At 42.9% G+C, this 23,063-nt stretch overlaps 1 protein-coding gene across 3 annotated transcripts in view; it reads left to right on the top strand.

Moving 5' to 3' along the window:
* The first annotated feature begins 677 nt into the window (after positions 1–677).
* The window catches only part of SH3D19 (SH3 domain containing 19), a 183,487-nt gene continuing 161,101 nt past the window's right edge, over positions 678–23,063 (top strand). For 2 of the 3 annotated variants that reach the window (XM_047798028.1, XM_047798029.1), the window contains exon 1: positions 680–1,100. In XM_047798028.1, coding sequence (XP_047653984.1) covers positions 989–1,100 — 112 coding nt within the window. In that variant the 5' untranslated portion in view covers positions 680–988. Of the gene's footprint in view, positions 1,101–23,063 lie in introns of all 3 variants that reach the window. The other variant, XM_047798031.1, reaches the window with a different exon arrangement.

Consider the following 23,063-nt stretch of genomic DNA (forward strand, 5'->3'; position numbering starts at 1 on the left):
AAAAAAAAATTAAATTAAATTAGACTTTATATTTGGGGGTAATTTCGGGTTCACAGCAAAACTGAGCTGAAGACCGAGATTTTTCCACGACTCTTTGGCCCCCACGCACGTACAGCCTCTCCTACTATCAACATCCCCCGCAGAGTGGTACATTTGTTATTATTGATGGAATTAGTCTGACACATCACAACCACTGCAAGTCTGTCTTTCTCATTAGGGTTCACTTTTCTTCTTGTACATTCTATGGGTTTGAACAAATGTATAAGGGCATGTAGCCACCACTACAGTATGATACAGAGTAGTTTCACTGCCCTAAAAATTCTCTGTGCTTCGCCCAAATGTTCTGATTTAAAAGGGCAAAACGAGAGGGAAAGGTATACGTGCAACGTAGAGGCGCCAGCGAAGTTTGTTCCCAAGTTCAGAGGCTCCAGCGGCCCCATCTCCCCGAGTCCGGCTGCGGGGCAGGTTTCTCCTCCTCCTTTTGTTTAAGTGTCAAGCAAATGGGTTTCCTGTTGACACCGGAATATTGTGAAAGGGCAGGAAGAGGCCAGGCCACCTCCTCTCTGTCCCCTTCCTATCCCGTTTATTTATTTTGCACACGTTTGTTTTGGCGGCGCGGGTGGTTCCAGCGCGTGGGGCGGTGGGGCGGCCTCGGCGGCCAGTAACCCCTCCCCGAGGAGGCGAGGCCCGGCCAGAACCCGCCCGATCGCGGCTCCAGCTCTGTCGGGCGGGGAAGAGAGAGAGGAAGGGGGAAGCGAGTGGGAGAGCTAGCGCCGGGAGAAGGAGGCCGCCGGTGCGCGCCAGGAGGCGGGGTAACCGGCCCGGCCAGCACCCGGCCGCTCCCGCGGGCTGCAGGTGGAGCCGCGGAGGTAACCGCTTCCGCCGCCGCCTCCGCCTCCTCCTCTCCTGGGCCGCCTCCCAGGTCGGGAGGCTGCTGGCGCGGGACGCCGGGAGCTGGCGGACGGCGCGCGGGGCCCGCAGCTCGCCGATGGCTGAGGGCCGGCGGCGGGAGGACGAGGACGAGGAGCTGCGCGAGCGCCGAGAGCTCGGGGGCCCGCGCCGCGCCCGGGGCCGTGCGCTCTCGGGCCACTCGGCCGCAGGTGAGGGGCGTGGGCAGCGCCAGGGGAACCCGGGGGGTCGGGGGGCCGCGCGGGTCCTGCCCCGAACACCGTCAGCTCCCCCACCCGCCCCGAGGGGACCGGCACCTTTAACTCTCGGAGGCGAGCGGGAGGGAGAATGGCTTTTCCATCCCCATCCTTGCTTTCGTGCCGAACCCGAGGAAATTCCGACTTGTGAGTGACCCTGGAGCCGAAACTACACATTTTCCCGTGCAAACCAAATCCAGGAGCGGCTGGCTTGGAACTTGCGGCCCCTGTGGTTACTTATCTCCGGATGAGTCAGAGGACGAAGGCTCTGGCTCCGGCCGTCTCGCTGGAGAATGCCCCCTCCCGATCGGTTTCCCTGCGCTGTCGCAGCTGGGTCGAACCACGTGTTTAGTCCAGTCGGGTTTCGGTGCCTCTTGAACTTTGGACCTGTGACAGTCCACCTAACCCTTAATCGCCGGAGCTCACCAGTTTTCTACAGGACTTGCTTTAGAGTTGTTTTGTGAGCCCGCTCTCCCCCCCCTCCGAATATAGCATCCCAAAAGGGGGTTCATTTAGGCTGAGAATCATTTCTGGACCTATAACTACTTTTATGATCTTGTGTTTGGGGGGTGCACAGAGGCGGCACGGATCAATAGTTTGGCACATAAATGGAAGAGTGAATTAGCTCACATCCACACCCCTTCCCTTTTTCCGGGGCGGCTTTTCAGTTAGACACAATAGAGAGGAAATTCTTTGGGTTTTGGTTCCAACTGGATCAGCCAGTTATCTGAAAACAAGAGGGAAGAACAAGCTGAGAGAGATGACAACGAAAGGGAGATAGAGATGTGAGATGTGAACATTCATTACCGCCTCTTTTAAAGGGGAATATAGCGAAGGTTCCAATAAGCCATGGAGAAACTTTTCTATGTGGATCCCTTAACCTAAGAGAAAGTTGTAGAACTGAAAGAAGATAATGGGTAGAAATCAAGGGTAGAAGATGGGATGAAAGGAAAGAGTTTGAGTGGAACATCTTCGAAGAGATAGTCAATTTGATGCCCCTGGTAGGATTTTGGAGCCTTAAAAAAATAATTCCTTTTGCCCATTACTCTTTCCAACAAAAGAAGGAATTTGACTGTCCACACAAACAACCACCATTTTGAAGCTAATTGATAGTTTTGTTCAGTATTAACCCAGACCTAATGAAATAATGGGTACTTGCTGGATATGAGTAAATAATTGTTTTAATAATACAATGAAAATACAAAGATGTTCCTCAGTAATATCCTCTTTGTATAGTCACTGATTTAAATATACCTTGGACTCCTATTTCCCTCCAGCAAAAAGTTTCGCTTACTGTACTGTGAAGAGCTGTGCCTGAGGTCAGACTAGACATGATCCAGATATGTGTTTATAATTTAGTTGCAATATGTGTATTTATTACAAGGTTGGTGGAAATGGCCTTTTGTGACTTTTTTTTTTTTTATCAGTTCCTTAGTTTCCCAAGGCTAGCAGAACTTTTCTATGTTCCGTGATAATATTTTGCTGAGACATGACCTAGTGCACTTTTGCACTCAGAGATTGGTGCTTGCAATTTCTAACCATTGCATATACCCTGTCTCTATGAAGGGCTGAGAGCCAGAGGAAGTGTGGAGTAGGTGGAGGGTTAAACTTGCCCTTATTGGTCCACTTTCTTTTGAGATACATTATTTAATTGTTTACATTTCTTTGCAAGCTGTGCTCCTCCTTCTCAGTGGTTCCCTTGGTTTTCAGACTCCATCGCATTCCTTACCAAGCTTGGGCATCTGTTAGTTGTGTTTGTGCTCCATTTCTGTCTCCAAGTGAGAGAGTACGAACTGACCCAGAGGCTTAAATTTCCTTCTTTTGAAGGTGTTCCTAATCTTTCACCTTTTCTGTTCTCATCTGCTCCCTCCTTCTGCCTCCACCTCACAATCTAAAGATTTTCTTTTTCTTTGATCTCACATAGCTTGACACCATAAACTTAGGGTTGGTGGACTTCAGGGAGTCTGGGAGCGCCTTCTCTTCCTGCTACATTTAGGTGTGGTTGTGGAAATGCGTTTATTTATTTTGCAATGTACATTCAGAAGAGTGTATAAAACCTGTAAATTATAAAGTGAAACCCTTGTTACCGGGACCCAAGTTGAGAAATAGAATATTATCATTTCCCAGAAGCAAATGTCGATCCATTTCATCAGGGCCTTGTGCTTCCCTTTGAGGGAACCACTTTTTTTCCCTTGCTTTTCTGCACAGTTTCATCTATCCAGTTTTACCTTTATGCGCCTGCAGACATATGTGCATCCCTATATACTATTTGGTTTTATCTATTTTACAACTTCATATAAGTTGAACCATCCTGGATATATTCTTTAGTGTCATGCTTTTTTTCACTCGATATTAAATTTGTAAAATGGATCCATCTTGTTACATGCAGCTGTAATTTCTTTTCATTGTATTACTATATCATCATATGTTCTGCTTATCATTTTTAATGGATTTGTTGGAGTTCTTTATTTGCACAAGACTCTCAGCTTTTGTTGGTTGCATGTGGTCCAAAATCTTCCAGTCTGTGGTTTATTTTTTAAAAATTTTTTATGGTTTCTTTTGATGTGGAAATTCTTAATTTTATCATAGGTGTGTTTATGAATCGTCTTCTTTTAGTTAATATCCCTCCACCTCTCACTGTGCCCCTTGGTTAAGAATGCTTTTCTACCCCAAGGTCATGAAGATAACTGTGGAAGGACAAATATAATTTCTCTGATGTATTTTGAGTAAAATAACTAATATTATCAGTATGAGGTCACAGAATAAAACTTGTTGTGATCTCTGTTGAACCAGGTGCTTCTTATGTGTCATCTTCTGTGAGGTAGGTATTGTTTTCTTGATTTTATAATTGAAAAGATTGAGGCTAAGAAATATCTTTTTTTCTTTTTATGGTGGTACCTGTAGCATATGGAAGTTCCCAGGCCAGGGGTGGCTCTGAGCGGCAGCTGCTGGCCTACTCTACAGCTTGCAGCAAGGCGAGATCCTTAATCCACTGAGCGAGGCCAGGTATCAAACCTACATCCTCACAGAGACTATATCATGTTCTTAACCCTCTGACCCACACAGGAACTCTAGGACTCAGAAATATTTAAGCATCTTGCCCAAGATCCCTCAGCTAGTAAATAGCAGATGGAGATTTGAATCCAAGTCTTTTTGACCTGAAAATCCATGTTTTTCCAAGCTGACTGCTAATAAAAGTCAATTTCTTTGAATACTCCCATGTTTATACCTGCGTGCTTGCTTGTTATATTTTAGAAATACTTTACATTTATCTGGTGCTTTTCTGGTGAAGAAGGGCTTTCACAGCCTCATAGAACTTGACTGTTAAAACCAAACTGAGAGGGAAGAGGGTATAGTTTTTTATTGTTTCCATTTTAAAGATGAGTAAATTTGGAGTTCCTGTCGTGGCTCAGTGGTTAACGAATCTGACTAGGAACCATGAGGTTTCGGGTTCGATCCCTGGCCTCGCTCAGTGGGTTAAGGATCCAGTGCTACCATGAGCTGTGGTGTAGGTCATAGACATAGCTCAGATCCTGCATTGCTGTGGCTGTGGTGTAGGCCAGCAGCTGTAGCTCCAATTGGACCCCTACCCTGGGAACCTCCATGTGCCGTGGGTGCGGCCCTAGAAAAGACAAAAAGACAAAAAAAAAAAAAGAGTAAATTGAGACTCAGTGTTCATCTAAAAGAACACAGCTATTGGAGTTCCCGTGGTGGCTCAGTGGTTGACGAATCTGCCTAGGAACCATGAGCTTGTAGGTTCGATCCCTGGCCTTGCTCAGTGGGTTAGGGATCCGGCATTGCCGTGAGTTGTGGTGTAGGTTGCAGACGTGGCTCGGATCCCCGCATTGCTGTGGCTGTGGCGTAGGCTGGTGGCTACAGCTCTGATTCAACCCCTCGCCTGGGAACCTCCATATGCCGCGGGCCAGGGAAATGGCAGAAAGACAAAAAATAAATAAATAAATAAATAATAAAATAATACTAAAATAAATAAATAAATAAAAGAACACAGCTATGTATGGCTGCACCTCAGTTACCTCTGTTGGGTGTTTCTATTTACAAACTACAGTTTCTTTGAGTTGATTCATATAGCATGCTAGGTCACATGGCCCATAGTTTGTGGCTCTGACTAATAAGTTGCATAGTTTTGAGAACTGCATTAATTCTTCTGGGCCACCATCTTACAGTTTTTGTTATTAGAATTCCAGAGTTGTCTAATTTATTTCCAGAAGGTTAAGTCCTATAGAAACTATAGATATATGTACACATTGTTTGAGAATCCTGCCTCACCATGTTCTTAAAAAAGACCTGTCTGGGAGTTCCCTTCGTGGCTCAGTGGTTAACAAACCCAACCAGGAGCCATGAGGGAGCAGGTTTGATCCCTGGCCTCGCTCAATGGGTTAAGGATCCGGCGTTGCTGTGAGCTGTGGTGTAGGCTGGCAGCTGTAGCTTCGGTTCAACCCCTAGCCTGGGAGCTTCTGTATGTCACAGGTGCGGCCCTAAAAAGCAAACCAAAAAAAAAAAAAAAGAAGAAGAAGACCTGTCTGGTTATCCTGTCAACATAAGGTATAAAGTATACAAAATAGTGTAGAAAATATAGGGAATACCAAAAAAAAAAAAAAAAAATCTATAAAATAGGCTCCTTGCTTTTAAAGAACATGTATAATTAGGGAAGGTAAGACTAATATGCTTTAAAGGAATAAGTAAGAATGTAAAGTAGTCTGTGGTGACTATCAAATGGAATTTGATGTAAGAAAACCAGACTCTTTTGGTTCATTTCTCAATTCACCTCTTCTGTGTGACCTTGGACAAGCGACCTAATCTCTCTGTGCATTAATTCTTTATTTGTAAAATGGGAATATTAATAAAACCTATTACATACAGCTCAAGGAAAAAGTGAAATAGTATATGTAATATCTTTAGAACATGGCTAGGCATATAGTAAATACTGCCTATAAAGTTGTTAGCATTTTTTGTGTGTATTTTTGTTACTGTTAACTTATCTGACACCTTGTTGAGTCTGCCTTTTTCTCCATTTGAGAATAGTTATGGGGTTTCAGGTTGACAGAGAAAAATGAGGTAAAACTGCATCTTCACCATTTCTGACCAAATGTAGTTGCTTTGCTTTGATGGTCATGCATCTTTTTGAAATATATCAATCTTACAAGACCCCAAAGACCGAAACTAGTTCTTCATTGGACGTTCCTTGCGCTATACAAACTATTTTAACATGGCTTGTTGTGATGCTTACCTTTTCTTCGTTGTCAAAGATGAAAAACTCATTCTTGTGACATAAGTGATTGTGTTCAAAGTGATTTCAACAAATCAAAGTTGATAACCCTACATCCTATTTTTAACTAGGGTATATCCCTTTATTCTTTTTATTTTTTTAAAAAAATTTTGACACTATTCATCCAGTGCTTCTGTAATTTTGCTGGCATATTCCATTCTAGGGGCAACTCTGTTTTCCAACGGATCATTTCAGCTTTACATTCTAATCCTCTGAATGTTTGGGTCTCTTTCAATTAGCTTTTGTGTCCAGCACATTTACAGCATCATTCTGGACCTCAGCTCTTGCCTTATTAATTGAAAGGATGAGACTTCCAACTTGACATCTTATGATGCTAGGGGATGACAAGAAAAATAACTTCTGATTTGGTTTATAGAAGCTTGCCAATGTTCGGGTCAGATCTGGGGGTGGCTCGGGGGAGGTTCTCCTGGTTCCTTGTGAAGTGATGTATCAATGAGGGACAAGCCAGAGGTGCCAAGCTCAAGATGTTGCCTCCCCTGGAGGAGGCAGTCACATCAGCTTAAGTTGTTCCGCAGGGATCTTCCTTTCTTTTTTTTTTTTTGTCTTTTTTGCCATTTCTTGGGCCGCTTCCATGGCATGTGGAGGTTCCCAGGCTAGGGGTCTAATCGGAGCTGTAGCCCCCGGCCTACGCCAGAGCCACAGCAACTCGGGATCCGAGCCGCGTCTGCAACCTACACCACAACTCACAGCAACACCGGATGGTTAACCCACTGAGCAAGGGCAGGGATTGAACCCGCAACCTCATGGTTCCTAGTCGGATTCGTTAACCACTGCACCACGACGGGAACTCCGATCTTCCTTTCAAGATAGGCACTCCACTGATAAAGGGGCGATATTCTACTTTATCACTGGAAGACAGGGGATGTGTCCTGGGGGAATTTATAATACTGAGCATAGGTACAAGGAAAATGTTATCTATTAAGTACAAGATGAAAATATACATCTAGTAGCTTCAGAGTGTAGAGAGAAGGAGGTCCGGCCCTCTCCTTTATATGAAGGTTAAACATAATTCCTGTCCCTCAGCAGCTGGCCTCACCTTTAGGTACTCTAAGCCTGTCTTTGGGTGGGATGAGTGCATGGGGAAGGGGGGGTAAAGGCAGTAAACCATTTTTTTAAAATAATGATTTTAATTTTTTCCATTATAGCTGGTTTACAGTGTTCTGTCAATTTTCTACTGTACAGCAAAGTGACCCAGTCACACGTACATATATACATTCTTTTTTCTCACATTATCATGCTCCATCACAAGTGACTAGATGTAGTTCCCAGTGCTGTACAGCAGGATCTCATTGCTTATCCATTATTTAAACTTTTTTTAAACTTTATTTTTTAGAATAGTTTTAGATTTATAGAAAAATTGTGAAGATACTGAAGAGAGTTCCCACCTACCTACACCCAGATTCCCCTATTTTTAACATCTCCTTAATATTTTTTTCCCACACTGTGTGTTTGGAAGTTTTCCGGACAGAGATTGAACCTGCACCACAGCAGCAACCTGAGCTGCTGCAGTAATGACACCAGAACATCTTAATTTCTATCTAATTTGCTCCTGCTTTGCAGGATCCATCCTGGACACCACATTACCAGTAGCTGCCATGTCTCCTCAGGCTCCTCTTGGCTATCATGGTTTCTCAGATTTTCCTTCTTCTTGATGGCCTCGACCCTGTTGAGAAGTGCAGGTCAAGTATTTTGCATAATGTCCCTCTTTTGGAATTTGTCTAATGTTTTTCTCATGTTTAGGTGAGTTTTTGGGTATTTGGGAGGTAAAGTACCATTTTCACCACATAGGAAGGGTATGTAATATTAACATCATTTATCTTTTTTTTTTTTTTTTTGCTTTTTAGGGCCCCACCCTTGGCATGTGGAGGTTCCCAGCCTGGGCCTCAAATCGGAGCTGTAGCTGATGGCCTATGCCACAGCCATAGCCATGTCAGATCTGAGCCATGTCTGTGACCTACACTGCAGTTTACGGCAACGCTGGATCCGTTGCCACTGAGTGAGGCCAGGGATCAAACCCACAACCTCATGGTTCCTGGTCGGGTTCATTGCTGCTGCGCCACAACGGGAACTGCCATTTATCATTGTTGATGCTGACCTTGATCACTTCGCCGAGGGAGTTTTAGTCAGATTTCTCTACTCCAAGGTTACTACCCCTTCTCTACATACACTTTTTGGAATTCTGTACAGGAGACATCTTTCTTTTTCACTCTCATCTGAGTTTCTTCAGACTCTCCAAACATCTTCAGGGAAATTGTGTTTTGATCCTGCCTTTTGGGGGGATGTAACCTCAATCCCTCCAGCCTAGATCTGTCCAGAAAAATCTGCTGTGTGCTGATGTCTGGCATACACTTTCACAATTAGAAAGGCATGAAAGGCACATCCTGCTCGAGGTGACCTATGACTAAAACTCATGCATGCTAGAATATCAGCAGGTACAAAGGATTAATATGAAATCTGAATTCCTTTCCAATTTTGGAAATGGAGAGGAATTTAGAGTATGAGAGGAATTTGGAAAACACTGGACTAGAATAATCAAACAGTAAGAAGGAGTTAATATTTATTGGTCCCAGGTGGTATTCTAATTGTTTCACATGTATTTTTCTCATTTAATCCTCATACTGATCCTATGAGATAGGTGTGATGATTTCTTTTATTTTTACAGATGAGACACCTGAGGCCTAGAAGGGGTAAATAGTCTACTCGAGGTTATACAGCTAGGAGTCACAGAATAGGATGCTGTGGTGGACTCCTCGTTGCCTAGCCAGTATTCTTTTCCATCTTCCTCAGTCAGTGGAAGCCTATATTGCCAAACGTTCAAGGTCCCCACCTATGAAACTGTTTTCACCCAGCCTACTAACGAGTTTCAAGTAAAAATCATGGAGTGGGGTTTCTAGGAAAATTCTTTTAAAGGGGACTCAACTGTCCACTGTATCCTTTTGCCTTATCACCTTCCTTCCCCTTCCTACCAGGTACAAGGGTGTGTAGCTCATGGCGTCCATCCTGGATCATGTGGGTACCTTGAGGATGGAAGCCATGCCCTGAGAGTGATGGAGTAGGAAAATCAGTGGAATCTCAGTGATAACAGAGTCATCAAATGAGCTTCTGATTTCCTGCCTCTTCCTTTATTTGAGAAAAATGTAAACCCTGTCTTATTTAAGCCCCTGTTACCTTAGGTCTTTAGAATTAGCAGCTGAACGCAATTCTTTTTTTTTTTTTTTTGCTTTTTTTAGGGCTGCACTTGTGGCATATGGAGGTTCTCAGGCTAGGGGTCTAATCGGAGCTGCAGCTGCCGGCCTACACTACAGCTACAGCAATGCAGGATCTGAGCTATGTCTGCGACCTACACCACAGCTCACGGTAGCACTGGATCCTTAACTCACTGAGCAAGGCCAGGGATCCGCAACCTTATGGTTACTAGTTGGATTATTTCTGCTGCACCACTACAGGAACTCCCCTGAATGCAATTCTTAACCAATAAAAACTCTAACTTGATCTCTCCTTACCACCAGGCTGTAATGCGTTTTGTTAACATGAGGTTACCTCAGGATACTTAGGTTCCTGTTGCTATTTCATACTTTATTATAATGTGGGCCTTGGACAAGTAACTTAGAGCCACCCCCCACCCCTGACTTTTTGCATCTTTTGAATGAGAAACATGCTTAGCAACTTCAGGTCCTCATGTGTGATGTATAGTTTTGAAGAGAGTCATGGTCCTCTTTGGACAAATATAAGGGATTGAAACCTATAGAATCTGAAAACTGTTTTCTGTTCTTCTCAGGGAACAAATAAATAGACACTGTGAAGGGAGGTGATTTTGTTCCTTGTCTGATGCATGCATGCAGAATACCAGTGGCATTACTGATGAGTCTCTAACACGTGCCAGGGCTGCTGCCTAGGATTCAGAGTTTGCTTTCCAAGTGGCTGCCTTCATCTCAAACCAGAGCTTTGTTTTCTTCTTCATTTCTTTTCTTTCTTTCTTTCTTTCTTTCTTTTTTTTTTGCTTTTTAGGGCTGTAGTCACGGCATATGGAAGTTCCCAGGCTAGGGGTCAAATTGGAGCTACAGCTGCCAGCCTACACCACAGCCACAGCAACTGGAACACCAGACCTGAGCCGCATCTGTGACCTGCACTGCAGCTCACAGCAATGCCGGATCCTTAACCCACTGAGCGAAGCCAGGGGTTGAACCCACATCCTCTTGGATGCTAGTCGGGTTCTTAACCTGCTGAGCCACAACCGGAACTCCCAGAGCATTGTTTTCTAAAGATGCATTAATCAAGGAATCGCTATACTGGAAGATAGCTAAGAGAGCTGGCCAAGAAAAAGGTGCACAGAAAAAAATGTTTGCACAGGAGTTTTTGTTGTGGCACAGCGAAAATGAATCTGACTAGTAACCACGAGGTTGTGGGTTTGATCCCTGGCCTCGCTCAGTGGGTTAAGAATCAGACATTGCCATGAGCTCTGGTGTAGGTCGAAGAGGAGGCTCAGATCCCAAGTTGCTGTGGCTGTGGTGTAGGCCAGCAGCTACAGCTTCGATTAGACCCCTAGCCAGGGAACCTCCATATGCTGCAGGTTCAGTCCTATAAAGCCAAAAAAAAAAAAAAAAAAGAGCAACATTTCCAAATAGTCTTTTGAAACTGGTACAGAGGGGTTCACAGAAAACTAGATACTAGATGGCCCCTCACTCAGCATGGGGCCACTCATTTAAAGGATCCTATCTTGTCATCACACCCCTTGTTTCTTTATTTCCTCACAAGGACTCCCCCTCCATACACACTAGCTTGGTGGAGATAACAAGCTATTTGGAGTTTATAAGGTAGATTTGTGTTACTCAGGTGAGGTATAACTCTTCACAGTGGAGGGTGTGGTTTGTGAGTGGAATTCATTTGTAATGAGGAGTGGTATTGCGAGTTTTAAAATGTGCAGACTTGTATTTGAACATTACCCTTAATTAGATGCTTCATAATGTGAAATGCCTAATATCACAAACATTTTCTCTTTTATGTTGTTCCATTCCTATTTCTTCTTTTTTCTTGAGGTATTCAACTTTAAAACATGGTGTGGTATTTCTCATGGTGTGGTTTCTGTAGCAATGGGAACTTCAAACAGTGCTTCTCAAACTTTAATATGCCTACAGATCACCCGGAGATCTTGGGAAAATGCAGATCTTGATTCACTAGGTTTGGGGTGGAGCCTGAGGTTCTGCATTTCTAACTAACTCCAGGTGATGCTGCTGCTACTGGTCCCTGGACCACACTTTGAGGAACAAGGCCTTCAGTTACCTCCACCTCAGTGCCAGGGTTCTCAGTGCTGGCTGGGCATCAGAATTAAGTGAGGAGTTTTTTTAAAAAACGTATGTTCACTCTACCCTCAGATTTCTTAATTAATTATTTTTGGAATAATGGCTGGGGAGCTGAATTTTTTGAAGTTCTATGTGAGGTGAAATCACTGGATTAGTATCCTGTTAAAAAATGTGATGTCGAGTGGTTTCAGTGTGCTTTCTTGTAATTTAAACTGTAATGTTTTTACCTCATAAATAATTTATGTTGTGATGCCTTTTAGTCAAACAGAATAAATCAATGGACTCCACCATGCATTTTATACATGGATTTCATTCAGTCCTTTCGTTATCCATAGCCTAAGAAAATGTAAGGAGCTAGCATTGAAGTAACTGGAAAGCAATGTATACGATAGTTACATTCTTTCAGATCACAAGAAATAGTGGCCTGTTGTGCCAACCTCAGCTGTTGGGAGGCTTATTAGAAGGCTATGCCAGTAAATTGGAAGGCACAGCAAGTAGCATTGAAAGGCTTTAGGAAGTGAGAGTAGTTCTAGGAAACTGACAGTGAATAGCTAGTCCAGAGAACATTCCTTTGTAAGTTGGGATGGTTTTTTTCTTATGTCCCTGACACCACCATTTTTGTGAATCAGTTTACTACCTCTCTCTCTTCCGATGGCTTCTGAACCTACTGAATAATTGGCTCTCTCATTTTTCTTACAGTCAAGCTTCCTCAAGAAGGAGGCTCTGAGTAGGTTGGCCAGCCACAGTCCTACACAGACTGGGCCTTTTGGGTGGGGTTCTCATGCTGGTTGACCACATCTGGTCCCTTCTCCTGGAGGAGAATGGCAGGGTCTTGTGGTACCCACCTGGCTACCTACATGAGAGAATTGAGACATGCCTGCAGCTGCTTCTGTCAGGTGGGATTTGGGAGCCTGGGGGGGTGTTCTGAGGTTGCTTAGAAGGAGAGAAGGTAAAATTGGCAGATTCCATGGCTGATGATTTCCATGAGGGAAGATTTGTTTTGTTAATTGTTACAGCCCCAGGGTGACTCAGAACGATGCCTGGAACATATGTTCAACGCATGTCTGTCAAACACAATGGCATTTTTTAAAAAAGGATTTGATGTTGTCTTATCGTTCATTTGATAACATTTTATTCCAACTCAAGTCCTTGTGTACACAATGCTGGAGAGGGAATTTCTGCTCTGAGCGTGGCTCAGGGAAACAATGCGCTCTGAGCGCAAGGACTTTTCTTGTTGACTTTTAGCAATGATGCACATTAGATCTTTGCCACGTGCTGCCATCAGTAGCTCTTGCGCCCGGCTTTGGGCTGAGGGGGCAGCACGTGGAGGTCCAGCCCTGCAGCACTCGGGGGTCCTTCTTAACGGCATCCCTTGAGGTGCAGCCCTGCAGGGTCTTAAACCCCTACCCCTACCAGCAAGACGCGGAGGTCATTCCCCTGCCCCCGCCCCCAGACCCCCGCACCCCGCTTGGCGGCCGTGCAGCTGCGGTGGCTCCTCCGGAGGCGAGCGGCCCCTCCCCCACCGAGCCCACTACGCCGCCATCTTGGGTCCCTGTCGCCTCCGTCTGGAAAGTTCAACTGTGGATTGGATGTTGGGCTCGAGGCATAGGAAACAACTTTTCAGGTGAAGAGGGAGACCCTGGGCAGATGGGAGTCGCCGTTACTTGCAGCAGCGGTTGCTGTTTCAAAAGCTCCACACCCCGTGTCCGTGTGGAATGGGAGGCGGGTGGTTGTTAAGGACGTTTCTGAGGAAGGACCGACCTGGTCGGAGCGGATGGGACGCCGGGCAGCGGGGCGAGCGCCACATCCAGGGCCGCCCGGTGGGAGGAGGAGCTTGCCGCTGACACCGTCCTCAGGAGAGGGGCCGTGACACTGCTGGCACCTCCCGGGAGAGGGGCCGTGACACCGTTGACACCATTCCCAGGAGAGGGTCAGTGACACCGTTGACACCTACCTCCCCAAGAGAGGGGCCGTGACACCCGGCTCCCAGTGTGAAGCTGCAGTCGGGGCGAGTTGAGCGGCGTAGCGAGTCCTCGGGAGCACGTGGAGCACGGCTCTCGGTAGCTCCTTGAGCGCAAGGATTTTGTCAGCCTTGAACGGAATTCGGTGCTGACTACCTCATAGGTTTCCAGTGTTTAATGAAGGTAATGAATTAGAGGTTTTAACCCCAATATTCTTTAATTCTTTGGCTTTTTTCACTGAAAACTAAACTAGACTTCTTACTCTTGTAGGTTGTTTTTTGTTGTTGTTGTTGTTTTAAGTACAAAACATTCTATTGATCAGTCACCAATTTAGTGCTTAATATATGCCATGAACTCATGTAAACATCTAACAGGTGAGAGAGTCAGGTTCTGTTTTTTAAGATGAGGAAAATGGGGCAAAGAGACATAGAGCTGGGGTGTGAATCCCTGCTGTCTTTTTTCTCCTTTAATTTTTTTGACGTTAGATACAGTAAAGTTGACTTAGGCTACATAACTCTGAGCTGTAGTATATTCATAGATTCTGGTCACCACCTCTGTAATCAGAATACAGAACAGTTTCATCACGTTAAAATTCTTTTTTTTTTTTTTTGTCTTTTTAGGGCTGCATCAGGGGCATTTGGAGGTTTCCAGGCTAGGGGTCTGCCGGCCTACGCCACAGCCACAGCAACAGGGGATCTGAGTCGAATCTCCAACCTACACCACAGCTCACAGCAACTCCGGATCCTTAACCCACTGAGTGAGGCCAGGGATCTAACCTGTGTCCTCATGGATGCCAGTCAGATTGGTTTCAGCTGAGCCACGCAGGGACCTCCCTATCACCTTAAAATTCTTGTGCTGCCTCTTGCAGCCAGACCTTCCCTCCATCCTTTAATCCCTAATCTGTTTTCAGTCTCTGTGGTTTCGTCTTTTCCAGAATATGATATAAATGGAATCATCTCCCCCAGCACGCATTTGTGGATATTCATTCGTGTTGTCAGGTGTGTCAGTAGTTTGTTTTGTTTTACTACTGAATAGTATTCCGTTGTATGAATGGAAATGCACCACGGTTTGCTTATCCATTTACCTGATGAAGGATATTTAGGTTGTTTTCAGTTTTTGGCATTTATGAATCAGCTGCTATAAACATTCATATAAGGATTTTTGCATAAAAATAAGTTTTTATTCCTCTAGTTTAAGTACCTGGATATTGATTTGCTGGGTCATATATATATGTATAACTTTATAAGAAACTGCCAAACTCTTTTCGAGGGTGATGCTGTACCATTTTGCATTATCATCAGCAGTGGTTGAGAGTTCCAGTTGCTCTACATCCTCACCAACACTAGGTATTGCTAGGTTTTTCTTGTTTGCTTTTGTTTTTGCTTTAGCTATTCTGATGATATACTGATATCTCATTCTCTTTAATGTGCATTTCCTTAATGGATAATGATCTTGAGCATCTTTTCATGCAGTTAATTGCCATCCATTATGTCATCTTTGGAGAAGAATGTTACAAATCTTTGCACATTTTAAAATTAAGTTGTTTGGAAGTTCCCGTCATGGCACACCATAAATGAATCCAACCAGGAACCATGAGATTTCAGGTTTGATCCCTGGCCTCACTCAGTGGCTTAAGGATGCTTCGAAGCCTTGAGCTGTGGTGTAGGTCACAGATGCGGCTCAGATCTGGCATTGCTGTGGCTATGGCGGAAGCCGGCAGCTATAGCTCCCATTAGACCCCTACCCTGGGAACCTCCATGTGCCAAGGGTGTGGCCCTAAAAAGACAAAAGACAAAGTAAATAAATAAGTAAAATTAAGTTTGTTTTCATATTATGGAATTTTAAAGAGTTTTTAAAATTTGTTTTACATTGTTTTTTTCTTGTGAGATATGAAAATATTTCTCCTAGTCTGCAGTTTATTTTTTCATTCTGTTAGCAGTGTCTTTAGCTCTTTGAATGTACTGAAAATATCTGATTTAAAATCTTTTCTAGAAAGCCCAATATCTGGGCTTCCACAGGTTCTGTTTATATTGATTGCCTTTTTTGTTTTTTTTTTCTTCTGTGCATGAGCCATACTTTCTTGTTTCTTTTCATGCTTCCTAATTTTTTTGTTGAAAACTGGATTTTGAAAATTCACTGTAGCAACTCTGGAGTCAGATTCCTCTCCCTCCCAAGGGTTTGTTCCTGTTGCTTTTTATGATTGTTCTTACTTGTCTTGTGATTTTTCTGAACTAATTTTGTTAAGTGTATCATTTTTGTGATGTGTGGCACTGCAGTCTCAGTTTCATTAGCTTAGTGGTCAGTTAGTGATTGGACAGAGTTTTCCTTAAATGCCTAGAACCAAAAAACAGACAGACAAACAAACAAACAAAACCCACCTCCCTGTCTTTGCAGGGATGCTGTGTGTGAGTATCACAGCACAACTTCAACACTCAGCCAAGCAGTGTACAATTTGCCTTAGCCTTCACTTCCTGCTTGCGCAGAGTCTGTAGGTCAGCCAGAGATGAGAGCTTAGGGCCTTCTCAGATCTTTTCTGAGCGTGCACCCACTCTGGGAATGCCCATGGACTTCTAGTTTCCCAGGAATATGCGGGAGCTTTTCAAAGCCCTCATTCCCCAAAGCATCTCATTCTCCCAGTCTTTTCTCTCAGCTTCTTTGGTTAGTCTGTTGTTTGCCTCAACTGTTATCCATTGCCTCATGCAGCACCAACTAATGTATTTATTTGCCTGTATATAATTTCAATAAACTTTCTCCAGCTAGCCACTTTTTAGCGCTTGGAAAGTTTTGAGTTAGGCAAGATAAAAGCAAGTTTTTTGTGCTGATCTTCCAGGGTGCTACCAGACAATTCAAAACAAATTATTCAGTCCTTCATGAATGAGGTCTTTTCTGCTCCCTCTGGTATGGGTACTGGTACCCAGAAGAGAGGCTGTTATTTTCAAGGCTACCACTGAGCTGGAGAATAGGGGATGGGACCAGGGTAAATTAAAATGCCACAAAGCTTGCTACTCTAACCAAAACCCAGCTAGTTTTTCCTAAGAGTTTCACTGTCCTTAAATGTATTAAGTGGGTGCTACAAGGTGTTGGTTAGTTTTCAGAGTTCAAAAAAAGTTGATCCGCCAGCTTCTTGCAGTTATTAATTGCTTTTATGGAGGACAGACTTTTGGAGTTCTATGCTCTGACATTGTCACTGATATCACTCAAGTATGGATTAAAAAAAAACTGATTAAGATTGTTGGTCTTTTTATGAGCACATTGACCCAAGTTTTCCCTGTTAAATACCAAAAGAGAAGGTGCAAATACTATTACTTATTTTTGAAGTGTTCGCACATCCTGCAGTAGAATTATCAAGGTATTTGAGGAGCCTCACTCATCTGGTTGTTGCCGTGGCTGTGGCATAAGTTGCAGCTGTGGCTTGGATTCACTGTCTGGCCTGGGAACTTCTATTTGTCATGGGTGCAACCAAAAAAAGAGAAAAAACAAAACAAAACCATATGAAATAATTGTCCACTGGTCTGGTGTATTGGTTGCTAAATTTGTTGTCTATGTATTTATTTTTTGGCTGCGTCCACAGCATCTGGAAGTTCCTGGACCAGGGATCAAACTCATACCACAGCAGCAACCCGAGCCACAGCAATGACAGCACTGGGTCCATAACCCACTGTGCCACAAGGGAAATCCTGTGGTGTTTTTAAAAACCTATCCATCTTAAGATGAGTAATTACAGTGATCATAGCAAATGCTGTCCTTTCAATAAAAGAAATGACTGATACATGTTGACGAAAATGATTGTAGGAAGGAAGTATATAATTGTGTTTCTTCTGAAGATCATTTTTCTTTTTCTTTTTTTTTTTTTGTCTTTTTGCCATTTCTTGGGCCGCTCCTGCAGCATATGGAGGTTCCCAGGCTAGGGGTCTAATCGGAGCTGCAGCTGCCAGCCTACGCCAGAGCCACAGCAACGCGAGATCTGAGCCGAGTCTGCAACCTACATCACAGCTCACGGCAATGCCGGATCCTTAACCCACTGAGCAAGGCCAGGGATTGAACCCACAACCTCATGGTTCCTAGTCAGATTCGTTAACCACTGTGCCACGATGGGAACTCCTGAAGATCATTTTTCAAACACTGGCTATTTTATCATTCATTCACCTATTTTAACACATTCACTTGTTTTTATGAAAGCTATAATCACCTGAAATCCTCATTTATAACCACACTATTGAAAGCTGCTTAGCATAATCCAAACATACCTTTAGCGTTTTCTGTCTTATTTTTTCCTGGGTATTTCATCTCCATCTTGTGGCCCAACAGAACCGGATCTAGGTCCAGGAGACCTTTATTCTAAAGCTGAACTTGCCACTAGCCAGCTGTGTGTCCTTTATTTAATCTCTCTGGGTCTCAGCTTCCTCACTGACTATATGAAGGATTTAGATTAGGGATCCGGAAACAATAGCTTTGTGGACCAAATGTGGCTCACTGCCTGTTTTGTAAATAAAGTTTTATTGAAACACAGCCATGCTTATCCATTTGCATATTGTCTGTGCCTGCTTTTGTGCCACATCTGCAGAGTTGAGTAGTTGCACAGAGTCCACGGGGCCTGTGAGCCTAAAATATTTACTGTTTATCCCTTTACAGAAAAAGTTTACTGACTCCAGACTATCACCTTTTCTTTCAGGTTAAAAATTCTTTTAGGAGTTCTCGTCGTGGCGCAGTGGTTAATGAATCCGACTAGGAACCATGAGGTTGCGGGTTCGGTCCCTGCCCTTGCTCAGTGGGTTAACGATCCGGCGTTGCCGTGAACTGTGGTGTAGGTTGCAGACGCGGCTCGGATCCCGCGTTGCTGTGGCTCTGGCGTAGGCCAGTGGCTGCAGCTCTGATTCAGCCCCTAGCCTGGGAACCTCCATATGCCGCGGGAGCGGCCCAAGAAAATGGCAACAACAACAACAACAACAAAAATTCTTTTAATTTTAGGATACTTGGGTCAACTATTTCTTTTTCCCCCGTCAAATTGCTTCTTAGCAGATCACCAGAAAAATTTAGCTGGAAGAGGGGAAACACAAATCATACATTGTTATTTGTTAGACACCTATATCCATAAATCTGGCATATTTTGCTGTTAATGCTGTGGTTGTAAACCTCTAAAGCTCAGTATCTTATAACAGTTATATAGTCAACTGGTGAGCTTGGTTCAGCCTCACTGTTTTCTTCATTCTGAGATAACTGGTTAAAGGAGCAAAGGACAAACCATGTGCCAGCTTTAATATGTCTGCTCAAAAGTGCCTTATATTACTTCTACTCTCATTTCATTGGCCAATTTGATGTTAGTGGTGCCCAGAAGTCTCACCTTTCTGTAGGCGGCCCTACAGGTCCTCTGCTCCTCAAGTGGGTGGACGATCCTACAGGAGAGCTGTGGAACACTGGGTACAACATCATCCACTACAGTTGCCTTCAAGGTTCGCCGGTGCAAGCAGACGTGAGCAGACTGACACTACTGGCAAAAGCTGGGTTTTAGGATTCTTTGTGCTTTATGTTTTTCATGAACTCTCTATAGCTAATAAGTAACTACAAATTGGCCCATTGAGTTTTTGGAATGTATTCTAATTCTCTCAACTTACTTATTTAATAAATGTTCATGGTGAGAAGGTAGTATCTGTTTGGATTTATTTAACTTATAATTCTCACCCCTAAGCTATCTTCTCCAAAGTTCCACATCTCACCAAATGACATAACTTCAGTCCTTCAAACTAGAAACCTGTGCAGAGTTCTTCCTTTCTTCGCTCACCATGATTACTTATATCTAGCTAGTCAGTTACCAGAGTCTACTGAATATATCCCATATGAAGCCTTTGACTCAGTCCCCTCCCCTCCATCCTCATTGCTACCATCCTGGTCCAGGCATCTCTCACCATTGGCAGCAGCCTTGTAACTAACTAGCCTCTCTACTTCCTGACTTGCTTCTCTGTAATCCATTCTTTATGCAACCACCAAAGTGATTTTTCCAAAATGCAAATTCTTTATATGTTATTCCCCTGCAATAAAATCTGTCAGTGTCTTTATCTTCCCTGTAAAACTTAAATTTCTTGGCATGGCTTTGTACCTTTCATTCCTTTATTTATTTATTTTTTCTGGGAATTCCTAGATCTGTCCTTTTATTCTTAGCTTACATTCATGGCTGGAAAAATATAATCTTTCTTCTAGAAAAATTTTTCTAGAGCATATTTTATGAATTCACATAGTGCTTGTTAAATGTTTTTCCTTTGTAGAGACTCAAATTGTTGATAAAAAGTATTGTGCAGAACTGACTGTATGCAATATTGAGTGTGGCCCAACAGCAGGACCAGATGCCCAGTGGATGCTCCTTCTTGGAAGGGCTTGGCTAAGCCGGATAGGCTCCAAAGAAAGGCTGGTTGACATTGGTTTTTGTGTTACTTTCTCTGTAATCTGTTTTTAGAAATTTAAAATGTGCCCATTTAGAACTAGTCATTTATTGGCCTTATTCAGTGAGCTTAACTCACTTATTTTTCCTTATGATACCAACTCAGCAGCTTCTGGACAAAAAGAATATGAAATAAATGCATTTTAAAAATACTCTCTCCTCTAGATCCTTCGTGTTAGCTCTCTATGTCAGAAATAAAAATAGCCTCGCTGAACTCATAGGGGATAGGAGAAGTCCAAATACTTGCCTTTGAAGGTACTCTAGTGATTTTAATTTTTCAGGCCAAAATGTTTTCATTATTTAAAATTCATTGACAGAAAAATTTCTTTGATCGACCAACTGTTATTTTTTTCTTTTTATCTAGCCTAGTTACATGGAATTTTTAATAAAAGGAATCAGAAGTCTCAATTCTGGGCATGGCTCAGCAGGTTAAGAAACTGACTGGTGTCCATGAGGATGCAGTTCGATCCCTGGCCTTGATCAGTGGGTTAAGGATCCGGTGTTGCTGCATGTTGCAGTGTAGGTTGCACATGTGGTGTAGAATCCCATGTTGCTGTGGCTGTGGCTGTGTCTAGGCTGGCAGCTATCGCTCTGATTTGACCCGTAGCCTGGGAATTTCCATATGCCACTGGTATGGCCCTAAAGAGACAAAAAAAGTAAAGAAGTCTCAATTCTGAAGTTTTGAGGTTACAATCACAGCTTTCTGTTTACATAAGCTGTTTTTAAAAAGCAAGCTTAATTTTTAAAAAGTAGGGTTGAAAAAAACTGTACATATGTGTAAACATTTAAAAAGGAGTGAGTCAGTGGTCTACTGACCACAACTTTAAGCAAGAGGAAAAAGGTGATAGTGATGAACACAGCAGGTACATGGGGATTTGAACTTTCTATGTTAGATATTTCTGTAACAGTTTGGCTTTTTTAATAAACAGAATTGGGAAAAATAATTTTTTAAAAAGACTTTTTTTTTAAATGAAGAGTTACTTGGTTTCCTCATCCTTAGGGAGGGAGAAGTCATTTTATTAGGGTTAGAACAGGCTGCTTTGTGATAACTTACACTATTGTAGAGATTCCATGAATATAGGGACTCTTGAACATCTTGAAATTTCATGAGAAAATGTGTGTTGGTGCATGAGTGCTTTTTGGGGATTCAGGGTTTGAATAATGTTGGAAAGAGGGTCCGTAATTCAGATTCTTCTGATTTTATTTCTCTAGTCCTGTCATCTCTGAGCTCCAGCTTGCCTACTCAGCATCTCTACTTGTATAGATAATAGGCATCTCACATCTAACATATATTGTATTAGTTTCCTCTTGCAGCTCTAACAAATTGCTACAAATTCAGAGGCTTCAAACAGTAAGAATTTATTGTCTGACAGTTCTGGAGGTCAAAAGTCTGAAATCAGTTTCACTGGGCTAAAATAAAGGTAATGTTAGGGCTGCATTTTGTCTCTAGGCCGAGAGGAGAATCATGTATTTTGTCTTTTTTAAACTTGGCTAGGCCAGCTGCATTCCTTGGCTTGTGGCCCCTTGCTCCATCCTCAAAGCCAGCAACATAGCATCTTTTTACCTCTCTTCTTTCTGCTTCATCCTTCTGCATAGTCTCTTAAACATCTCAGACTCTGACTTTCCTGCATGCCTTTTTAAAAAGATTTGTGATTATATTGCACCCGTCCAGACAATCTAGGATAATCTCCACATCTCAAAATACTTAATATACTCATATGTGAAGAGTTGCTCTTACCAGGTAATATATTCAAAGATTCTGGGGATTAGACAGGGACATCCTTGGGGACCATTTTTCAGCCTCTCAGTGGATTTGATAGTGCAGCAAATCTGTTCTCCTCCAGCCTGCCTCATTCCATTTAATAGTATGGCTATTCTCAGGCCAGTAACATTTTCAGATCCTCATTTCCCCATCTTCCTCTACCAGTTACCACCCTCACTCCTACCACCTACATACGATCGATCCATCCCAATCCAGTCAAAATGGTATCTCAGTTCTACTACCCAACTGTGTCTAGAATCTGTCCTCTTCTACTAATTTCCCCTAAAATCAGGATGCCCTTAGCATCCCTTAGCATTTTGGAGCCTTAGGCCCCCATCTAATTCTTTTTACTCCTGTGTGTTCATAGTTAATTATGGTACAAAGCAGTGTGGGCTTGGTGTCATAAGAGTGGCACAAAGAGCCACAGGACTAGATCTCATTCACTTTATTCCAACCACTCGGAGATGGGAAGTGAGAGCTTACATGGTGGAAGATGCTGTGGGGAATTTGGGTCAGTTGAGGATAATTATCCTGGAAAGCAATTAGAATTTCCCACTAAAGATTTCAATCTTTTCTCATTCTTATGACAGTGAACATTTCCTTTCAATTATTGATCGTAGGGAATAAAATTAATCTAATGTCTGGTTATTTTAAATGACTCCTTCCCTTCTCCTTTCTATAAGAAGGAACATGTTTACCAAAATTCTCAGGCACCTCAATTCTAGTATGTAAATAAACTGTACATAGTCAGCTTTGGTGTAGAGAATATTATAGCTTCAGAACGAAGCTGAGCATTTGAAAAGATAAAATACCCAGTGTTGAAATAATACAAAAATATAACTTCCGCATTTTATTATTCTGAATCTTTTTTCTATAACAGCCCCACATTTTGGGGGTGGCTCTACAATTTAGTGAAATACAGAAAAAATGGACGATAATTCGAAATAGTCTATTTGTTATATGAATAGAAGATCTGGAATTAACTATGTTTCCTCACTTTTAGGGAAAACAATTTCCATTTGGATTTTCAGCAGCCTTAGTGTATAGCTTTATTTGTTAAATGTGACCTTAGAAAATCCCACCTTAGTTAAAATTCCTCAAGACAAGAAAATGAAAATTGCAGCATATTAAATCAGATATTGCAAGGAATAAAG

Source organism: Phacochoerus africanus, chromosome 10 (genome assembly GCF_016906955.1).
Source record: "Phacochoerus africanus isolate WHEZ1 chromosome 10, ROS_Pafr_v1, whole genome shotgun sequence".
In the NCBI taxonomy this organism is placed as follows: Eukaryota; Metazoa; Chordata; class Mammalia; order Artiodactyla; family Suidae; genus Phacochoerus; species Phacochoerus africanus.